A 9636-nucleotide genomic window follows, 5' to 3' on the forward strand; every position below is an offset into this window, starting at 1 on the left:
GCGCGGGAATTCAAATCCTCGTCCCTCCTAGCAACTTTTTTCGCTTTTAACGCCATTTTTCGGGGATTTCGGATTTTTTTCGAATTTTTTCGCTATAATATTGGGAAAATAGACAACTTTTCGAACATTTTAATGCAATAAAAATTTTTGGTCGGAGTCCCCCTTTAAATTGAGTAGAAATTATTTAACTTTAAAAAATTTTTAACAATTTTAAGAATTTTATACTTTTAATTGACTATGAAAATATAAATAGAAAGTAGTAGAACATTGAATAATGAGAAATCAGAAAATAGGGATTATTCAAAGTTTATAACAGGCCACGATTTTGTACTATCATAATCTGCGGACCTCGCTGCTATCGCCACTGGTGCTTCTTCTTCCTCCTCCACTTGTGTCTCTTCTTCCTCCTCCACTTCTGGCTCTGCTTCCTCCTCCTCTTCTGTCTCCTCGCCGTCATACTGGCTCGGCTGCTCTTCCGGTTCGATGGGTCACTTTTCTAATTCGGTGGCAGTCTCCGCAGGTTCGGTGGTTGTTCTCAATGGGATCGGATTTTCGTCGGGGAGAGCATAACGAACGAAAGTATTGTCATACTTTCGCGGCCGTTTGACTCCTCATTTAAGACCTCGAACGTGAAGGTCTTCACCTGCCGGACTACCACTTCACCTAGCACAGTTACCATCTCCACGTGCTTAATGTCGTGGCTGTAATGTTGTTGGTGGGACCAGACGTCATTTATGACCACCTGAACGACATGAACTGAGAATTGTGAAAAAAATGATGTAAAACGAGCAAAAAATGTCCAGAGACCGAAATTTGATCAAAACAGCTTCAAAACTTGAAAATAGCTGAAAATCTTAACTTGGGTATAATTTTTTATTTTGCCCCCCCCCCTTTAACCTGGGGCCCCCCTTTTCTCATGGCCCCCTTTTAACTTGGTCCCCCTTTTCTCATGCCCCCCCCCCCTTGTCATAAAGAGCCGGATATTTTGCGGCCTTTTTTAACCACCTTCTTCCAACTTATTGATTTACCGAAGGCACTTCTAGAGAGACATAGATGTTCGTTGAATTCAAAAAATTCTACTTAGCATCCATCAACAACTTTTTACAAAAATAAGCGAAACAAGAGAAAGTCAGGAGCCCTCCAACTAAAGGGGGTAATTCAAATAAAAGCGCTCTTCAATTTTACGGTATCTGGGTAGATATAGATGCCGACTATCTGGCTATTTTAATTTTGTTCACAAATTCACATTCTTAATTCCAGAAGCCTCCAGTCAAAAACTCCAAAGTCTCCAGTGCCATTTCAAGGTGACAGCAATTTTGTATGGGATGAAGTTCCAGGTTCTCAACAGTAAGTACTAGTCACCAAAGACTTCAATATCAGAAAAAGTCAATTTCACAATCAAATAATCTCTTTTCAGACCAAAAAGAATGAGCACTGGCAGCAAGGAACACAAGGATCAGTTCAGCAGTAAGCCATGTCAAAATAGTTCCAATGGAAGCAACCATCAGTACCATGAGGACCCAGTTATGAATACTCCGGATGTAGAGGCCAATTATCATCAGGAAAATCGTGATCCATACTTTGACACCGATGAAATCAATCCTAAGTACAAACATGATCCAGTGTTGACTAAAGTCGCTCTTGGCACCGACCTGTACAATCAGCAGCTAATCCAAAAAAGCCGCGATGTCAATGACGACTACAGCAATGATGAGTACAACCATCAACCACTTCAAACCAGCACTAATATCGGCTCCAGCGATGATCTGGTCATTCCTGATTCACTCTTTGACAGCTCCTATTGCGACACCAACGATTATCAGTACGAGAATCAACTACTTCACAGTAGCACCATTCGTATGTACAATCAACAACGGAACTCCGATACCGACAACAGCAATGATCAGTACACTAATCAACCCATCAATCCGTACAAACGTGTGCAATTCCAAAACAGCAACGATTTCAATGCCAACAGTGAACGTCGCCAACCATCCCATTCCGTCGAATCAATTATCAATAAGCCAGATCGCAGAAAACAAAAGCCTTCAATGGATGAAATGGCTCCTGTTAAACAAAAGAAAGATTATTGGAAAAAGATAGATGATGCGTACAAAAGAAGCAAGGGTTTTCATGGTGAGTCATAGAGGAAAATAACTAACAACTCTAATTTTTTCAATTTCAGGCACTCAATCGACTTCATCCTCTGACTCCCAAGCGTCGTCCTCATCTCCTGACTTCGAAAAATACAAATATTATGAAGGACTTCTGGCTGCTCCTCTTGCCAATGGCGCTACGCTCGATACTAAAGTTCTATGCAACGCTGTTTTTCAAGAACTCGAAACTCGAAAAATTCCACAAACAATTTTCGCCACAAGAGTCGCTAATCGCGCTCAAGGCACTCTTTCCGAGCTTATCAGAAAACCAAAGCCGTGGGATTGTGTCAAATCTGGTCGTGGTGTATACGTCCGCCTTTTCAATTGGTACCAATTGCCAGAGGACCAACGAATGGAAATTGTTGATAAGAAAATCAATTGGCCTGTTCCGGAGAAAAAACAAACTGCTGGAAAGAGGTTGGTTTTATATTTAGATGTTCAAAAATTTCAGCTAACTCTTATATTTTTCAGAAAACGTGCGACTAAAGGTCCCGCTCCAAAGAAGCCACGCACAGAGTTCACTCCAGTTCAAAAAGGTGCTCTACAAACCATCTTCGAAGAGAATCCAAAGCCATCAGCTGACGTTATGGCTCATATTGCTCAAACCCTTGAATTGGACAATGACAGCGTTGCAAATTTCTTTCAAAACACTCGCAAACGAACCAATGATCAAATGAAACGTAATCGTCATCCACAGAACAATTTCCAAGATTACCAAGAAGACAAAGGAGAATATTATTAATCGATCAGATTGTCAATTTTAATTTTTTCATGTAATGTTAACGATGATGAATCAAACTCTCTCTTCTTTTTTTAAACTTAAAATTCTTTCTTTCATGTACACATTCACTGAATTGTACCGCTTGTACTGTCATAATCAATATCGCGCATCTCGTCAAGTTTCATCCAATTGGATATTAATAAAATGGTTCATTTAAAAATATTCGATTTAAAAATTTATTGAAAAAAGAAACAGTTGTGAGTCTGATAAGACAGAAGAGTCTAAAGGTTCCTTAAATCATTTGGTCATCGGATTAATGGGTCATGGGGTTATGGGGCTGATGACCTAGTAGCCCCATGAAACTTGATTGATTCAAAAAATTTCAGTCTTGAAATTTTTATTTGAGTAGATCAAAATTTTGAAATTTTGACCAATTTTGACCAATCACTATTTTGGCCAATAACCCGCTCATTCTTCAAACGAACTGCCAATATTTTTCTCTTGTTCTGTCATTTTTCATCAATTTTTTTCAAATTTCTAGTTCTTCAAAGTACATCAAATATAATTTTACAGACGAAATATGTATCAAAATTGGCGAGAAGAGGATTCAAAAGCGGCGATGACGTCATCAGGTGGTTATCCACGTGATTTTTTTGGGACAGACGCGTTATGGGATACTGAAAGTTTCGGAATGTAAGTATGGATTTTTACGCGATACAGTATCAGAAAGGTCCTCACCAAGGCTGTGCAAATCGTGGCCGCGGCTGGCCATGGCACAGCCTTGGTCTTCATACTTTAAACTTTGAGCCACATTGTCTCGGTTCCTGTCGAAGATATAAAAAAGTTGTCAACTGATAGATTGTTTATCAAGATGTCATAAACATTTTATCAATTGCAGATTTTCTGTTATCCTTAATAGAACCAGAGATAAATTGGGTCAAAAATAACTGGGAATTTTTTATTTTTCAGGACACCCACCAGCAGTTTCGGAGCTCCAAATGTTTCAATACCAGTTCAGTCTCCCGATAAAAAAAACGGATTACTGTACCAGGTAAACTAGTAGTTGCTGTTTTTTTTTGCAAACTTTATAATTTTAGAGGCAGCATGGTCCATGGAGTGCTCAAACAAACGATGGAGTGATGGATAAGGAAACATATTTCAATGAAAACTTGGAGAATACGGTTGAAAAAGAGCGCTGTAACGAAATGGAAAATGCGAATCCAGTTGTCTATGCCGACGATGAAAATACGAAAATTCTGGAAGAGAAGTCATCAGTCCCTGCAACTACTCTATTCCAATCCACCAGTGGTCCTGATAATTTCTGGAATTCCAACCCTTACAAAGCTTGGAATGATAGTCCAATAACTTTGAAGCCAACTGAACTTATGGACAATAGTATGCACCAATTAGATGCGCCAATACCCGGAAATATAGATACAGAAGAATTATGCGAGAAGCTTACCCAAGAGATTCATAAATATTATATTTCTCGTCAGTATTTTGCGAAGAAAGTGTTGAATAAGGGTCCAAAGGTCCTACGTAAAATGTTGAAGGATCCGAAACCCTGGAATAAGCTTCAATCTGCTCGTGTAAATTATATTCGGATTTATAATTGGTTAAATTTGCCGTTGGAGAAGAGACTGGGCATTTTGGATATGGAATTGCCGGAAAAGAAGTGTGAAACTACTGAAGCCGTTAAAGCGGACCTATTGAATGCTCCATTACCAGGAAAACCAGATTTGGATACAGAACAACTAACTGAGCAACTGGTCCAAGAGATAAAAACCCACGAAATTCCCCAAGCGAAATTTGCGAAGAATGATGTTAGGATCTATGATCGGTTTAATTTGCCAGCGGAAGAGAGAATGGAATATTTTAAGGAGGATAATAAAAATTGTTCCAAAAAGAGGTATATCTTGCAGTTTATTTTTTTTCAAATCAAAAGTATTTTTTTCCGTTTTTTCCAGAAAAAGTTTCGAGTACAACGTCATCGATCATCATGACAATTATCAACCAATCCAAAACAATCTTGATGTCGATGACAGCAATAATCAGTACAATCAACAAGCACTTCAAACCAGCACCGATATGGGTTCCAACGATGCTCTGTGCATTCCTGAATCACAAATCCAAACTTATCTCCATAGGGACGACATCAATGATCAGTACAATCATGAACTACTCCAAAATAGCAACGTTCGTATGCACAATCATGATCCTCTGCTGAGTAACTCCGATACTGACGACAGCAATAATCAGTACAGCCACCAACCCAACAATCCGTACAAACGTCAGCCATTCCCCGCCGATATCAATTGCGCAAGGGAGGTTTTCAAGAAGGAACCATTCCATTCCGTCGATTCAGTTTTCAATAAGATGGCTCGCAGAACACAAACGCCATCCGAGATGAGATCACCATCATTAAATGATGTGGCTCGTTTAGATGATTCATACAGAGGAGGCAGTGATAATAATAGTGAGTGGTTTTCATCCAGTACTATAAGAGACCCTAACTTTTTTAATTTTCTAGGTACTAAACCGACTTCATCCTCATCCTCTGACTCCGCATTCGAATATTATGAAGGACTTCTGGCTGCCCCTCTTGCCGATGGCGCTGTGCTCGACACTAAAATTCTAAGCGACTCTATTCTCCAAGAACTGGCAATCAAGAAAATCCCGCAAACCATCTTCGCCAAAAGAGTCGCCAATCGCTGTCAAGGCACTCTTTCCGTGCTTCTGAGAAAACCAAAGCCATGGGATTGTGTTAAAACTGGTCGTGGCATTTATGTCCGTCTTTACAATTGGTACCAACTACCAGAGAATCAAAGAATGGAGATTGTTGATAAGAAAATTAATTGCGCTGTTCCGGAGAAAAAGCCAGTTGATGGAAAAGGGTTAGTTTCATATTTAGACGCTCAATTTTTTTTACTAATCCTTCGATTGTTCAGAATACGTACGACTGAAGCTCCCGCCCAAAAGAAGCCACGCACAGTGTTCTTTCCAGTTCAAAAAAGTGCTCTACAATCCATCTTCGAAGAGAATCCAAAGCCATCAGCTGACGTTATGGCTCATATTGCTCAAACCCTTGAATTGGACAATGACAGCGTTGTAAATTTCTTTCAAAACACTCGCAAACGAACCAATGATCAAATGAAACGTAATCGTCATCCACAGAACAATTTCCAAGATTACCAAGAAAATCAAAAAACAGATTACTATTAATTCATCTTATCCGATTTTTCAAATTCTCAATTTTTTGTATCATCGATGATGACTCAAATTCTCTCTTCTTTTTTTAAACCTAATATTCTTTCTTTCATGTACACATTCACTGAATTGTACCGCTTGTACTATCATAATCAATATCGCGTATCTCATCTCAAATCCTGATTATTTTAAATCATCTGTTGATGACTCAAAAATCTCTCTTCTTTTTTAAACTTAAAATTCTTTCTTTCATGTACACATTCACTGAATTGTACCGCTTGTACTGTCATAATCAATATCGCGCATCTCGTCAAGTTTCATCCAATTGGATATTAATAAAATGGTTCATTTAAAAATATTCGATTTAAAAATTTATTGAAAAAAGAAACAGTTGTGAGTCTGATAAGACAGAAGAGTCTAAAGGTTCCTTAAATCATCTGGTCATCGGATCAATGGGTCATGGGGTTATGGGGCTGATGACCTAGTAGCCCCATGAAACTTGATTGATTCAAAAAATTTCAGTCTTGAAATTTTTATTTGAGTAGATCAAAATTTTGAAATTTTGACCAATTTTGACCAATCACTATTTTGGCCAATAACCCGCTCATTCTTCAAACGAACTGCCAATAGTTTTCTCTTGTTCTGTCATTTTTCATTAATTTTTTTTCAAGTTTCTAGTTCTTCAAAGTACATCAAATATAATTTTACAGACGAAATATGTATCAAAATTGGCGAGAAGAGGATTCAAAAGCGGCGATGACGTCATCAGGTGGTTATCCACGAGATTATTTTGGGACAGACGCGTTATGGGATACTGGAAGTTTTGGAATGTAAGTTTAAATATTTACGCGTATTAGAAAGGCCCTCGCCAAGGCTGTGCAAATCGTGGCCGCGGCTGGCCAAGGCACAACCTTGGTCTTCACACTTTAAACTTTGAGCCATATTATCTCGGTATCTGTCGAAGATATGAAGAAAGTTGTCAACTATTAATTTTTTATCATAATATCACCAACATTTTATCAGTTTAACATTTTTCGTTATCTTCAACAAGAACCGAGATGAATTGGGTCAAAAAGGACTGGGAAAATTTTCATTTTCAGGGCACCCACCAGCAGTTCCGGAACTCCATATGTTTCTATACCAGTTCAGTACCCCAATAACAACGGATTACTGTACCAGGTAAACTAGCATTTGCTGGTTTTATTGCAAACTTTATAATTTCAGAGCCAGAATGCCCCATGGAGTGCTCAAACGAACGATGGAATAATGGATAAGGACAATTATTTCAACGAAAACTTGGAGAATGTGGTTGAGAAAGAGCGCTGTAACGAAATGGAAAATGCGAATCCAGTTGTCTATGCCGACGATGAAAATACTAATCTTCTGGAAGAGAAGTCATTATTTCCTGCATACCAATCCACCAGTGGTTCTGATAAATTCTGGTATTCCAACCCTTATAAAGCTTGGAAGGATAATCCAATAACTTTCAAGCCAACTGAACCCATGGGCAATAATATGCATCAATTAGAAACGCTAATACCCAAAAATATCGATACAGAGGAATTATGCGAGAAGCTTACTCGAGAGATTCATAATTATAACATTTGTTGTCAAAATTTTGCGAAAAAAGTGTTGAATAAGCATCCACGGGTCCTACGTAAAATGTTGAAAAATCCGAAACCCTGGAATGAGCTTCGAACTGGTCGACTGAATTATATTCGGATTCATAATTGGTTAAATTTGCCGTTGGAGAAGAGACTCGGAATATTGGATATGGAATTGATGGAATGGAAGACTGGAACTTCTGAAACCGGCAATGTGGACCCATTGAATGCTTCATTACCAGATTATGTCAAATTGGACACAAACCAACTGACAGAGCTAGTGGCCCAAGAAATGAATACCCATAAGATTTCAAGTAGAAAATTCGCGAAAAACCGGCAGCCAATCCAAGAAAGCCGGAATGCCAATGATGAGTACAACCATCAACCACTTCAAACCAGCACTAATATCGGCTCCAGCGATGATCTGGTCATTCCTGATTCACTCTTTGACAGCTCCTATTACGACACCAACGATTATCAGTACGAGAATCAACTACTTCACAGTAGCACCATTCGTATGTACAATCAACAACGGAACTCCGATACCGAAAACAGCAATGATCAGTACAGTAATCAACCACATAGCTCTAATGACCAGCCAATCGATCCGTACAGACAAAGATCATTCCAAAACGGTGCAGATTTCAACGTCAACAGTGAGCGACGTCAATCATCCCATTCCGTCGATTCAGTTTTCAATAAGATGGCTCGCAAAAGACAAACCCCACCTGGAAGAAGATCACCATCATTGGATGACGTGACTTATTTAGATAATTCATACAGAAAAGGCAATGATGATGAGAGTGAGTGTTTTAAAGCCAGTACTGTAAAATACCCTAACCTTTCAAATTTTCCAGGTAGTCAATCCACTTCATCCTCATCCGCTGATTTCAAAGCCTTCGAATATTATAAAGGACTTCTGGCTGCCCCTCGGAAAATAATAGATGATGCGTACAGAAGAAGCAGTGGTTTTCATGGTGAGTGATAGAGGAAAATAACTACTACCTCTAACCTTTTTGATTTTGCTGGCACTCAATCGACTTCATCCTCTGGCTCCCAAGCCTCGTCCTCATCCTCTGACTCCGAAGCATTCGCATATTATGAAGGACTTTTGGCTGCTCCTCTTGCAAATGACACTGCGCTCGACACTAAAATTCTCTGCGATTCTATTCTCCAAGAAATGAAAACTCGATATATCTCACAATCAATTTTCGCCACAAGAGTCGCTAATCGCTCCCAAGGAACGCTTTCCGAGCTTCTGAGAAAACCAAAGCCGTGGGATAGTCTCAAATCTGGTCGTGGAACATACGTCCGCTTTTTCAATTGGTACCAATTGCCAGAGAATCAACGAATGGAAATTGTTGATAAGAAAATCAATTGGCCTGTTCCGGAGAAAAAGGAAGTTGCTGGAAGGAGGTTGGTTTTATATTTAGATGTTCAATTTTTCTACTGACCCGTATATTTTCAGAGCGACTGAAGCTGCGACTGGAGTTCCCGCTAAAAAGAAACCACGCACAGAGTTCCATCCAGTTCAAAGAAGTGCTCTACAAACCATCTTCGAGGAGAATCCAAAGCCATCAGCTGACGTTATGGCTCATATTGCGCGAAATCTGAAACTGGACATAGGCGCCGTTGAAAATTTCTTTCAAAACACCCGTAAACGGACTAATGATCAGGAGAAATGTAAACGTCATCCACCAAACGATTACCAAGAAGAAAATTAACAAGGGGGTTACTATTGATTGATCTTGTCCAATTTTTCAAATCCTCAATTTTGTTTGTATCATCGATGATGACTCAGAATCTCTTTTTTTTAAACTTACAATTCTTTCTTTTATGTACACATTCACTGAATTGTACCGATTGTCATGAAACTATTTTTCAACACTAATTATTAGAGTGTCGTCTCGCGAGAAATTTCTTGCAATACTCGCAATTTCTTGTTTTT

At 39.0% G+C, this 9636-nt stretch overlaps 3 protein-coding genes across 3 annotated transcripts in view; all 3 read left to right on the forward strand.

The window, feature by feature from the left end:
* CBG26166 overlaps positions 1–2898 on the forward strand; it is a gene marked incomplete at both ends in the record, with an annotated part of 4201 nt that extends 1303 nt beyond the window's left edge. The window contains 4 exons of the mRNA XM_045242854.1: positions 1261–1347; positions 1418–2136; positions 2186–2573; positions 2628–2898. Coding sequence (XP_045100241.1) covers positions 1261–1347; positions 1418–2136; positions 2186–2573; positions 2628–2898 — 1465 coding nt within the window. The remainder of the gene's footprint in view (positions 1–1260; positions 1348–1417; positions 2137–2185; positions 2574–2627) is intronic.
* Positions 2899–3457: 559 nt separating this feature from the next.
* CBG19489 lies at positions 3458–6099 on the forward strand (the record flags this gene model as incomplete). Its single annotated transcript, XM_045242855.1, has 5 exons — positions 3458–3570; positions 3847–3928; positions 3975–4786; positions 4845–5771; positions 5826–6099. 5 exons carry the CDS (start codon positions 3458–3460, stop codon positions 6097–6099), a joined length of 2208 nt encoding a protein of 735 aa, XP_045096792.1.
* Positions 6100–6801: 702 nt separating this feature from the next.
* Positions 6802–9412, forward strand: CBG19488 (the record flags this gene model as incomplete). Its single annotated transcript, XM_045242856.1, has 6 exons — positions 6802–6914; positions 7185–7263; positions 7309–8491; positions 8546–8665; positions 8750–9104; positions 9157–9412. The coding sequence occupies 6 exons, from the start codon at positions 6802–6804 to the stop codon at positions 9410–9412; spliced, it is 2106 nt and encodes a 701-aa protein (XP_045096791.1).
* Positions 9413–9636: the final 224 nt, after the last annotated feature.

The sequence above is a fragment of the Caenorhabditis briggsae genome, assembly GCF_000004555.2.
Source record: "Caenorhabditis briggsae complete genome, chrII, whole genome shotgun sequence".
Lineage (NCBI taxonomy): Eukaryota > Metazoa > Nematoda > Chromadorea > Rhabditida > Rhabditidae > Caenorhabditis > Caenorhabditis briggsae.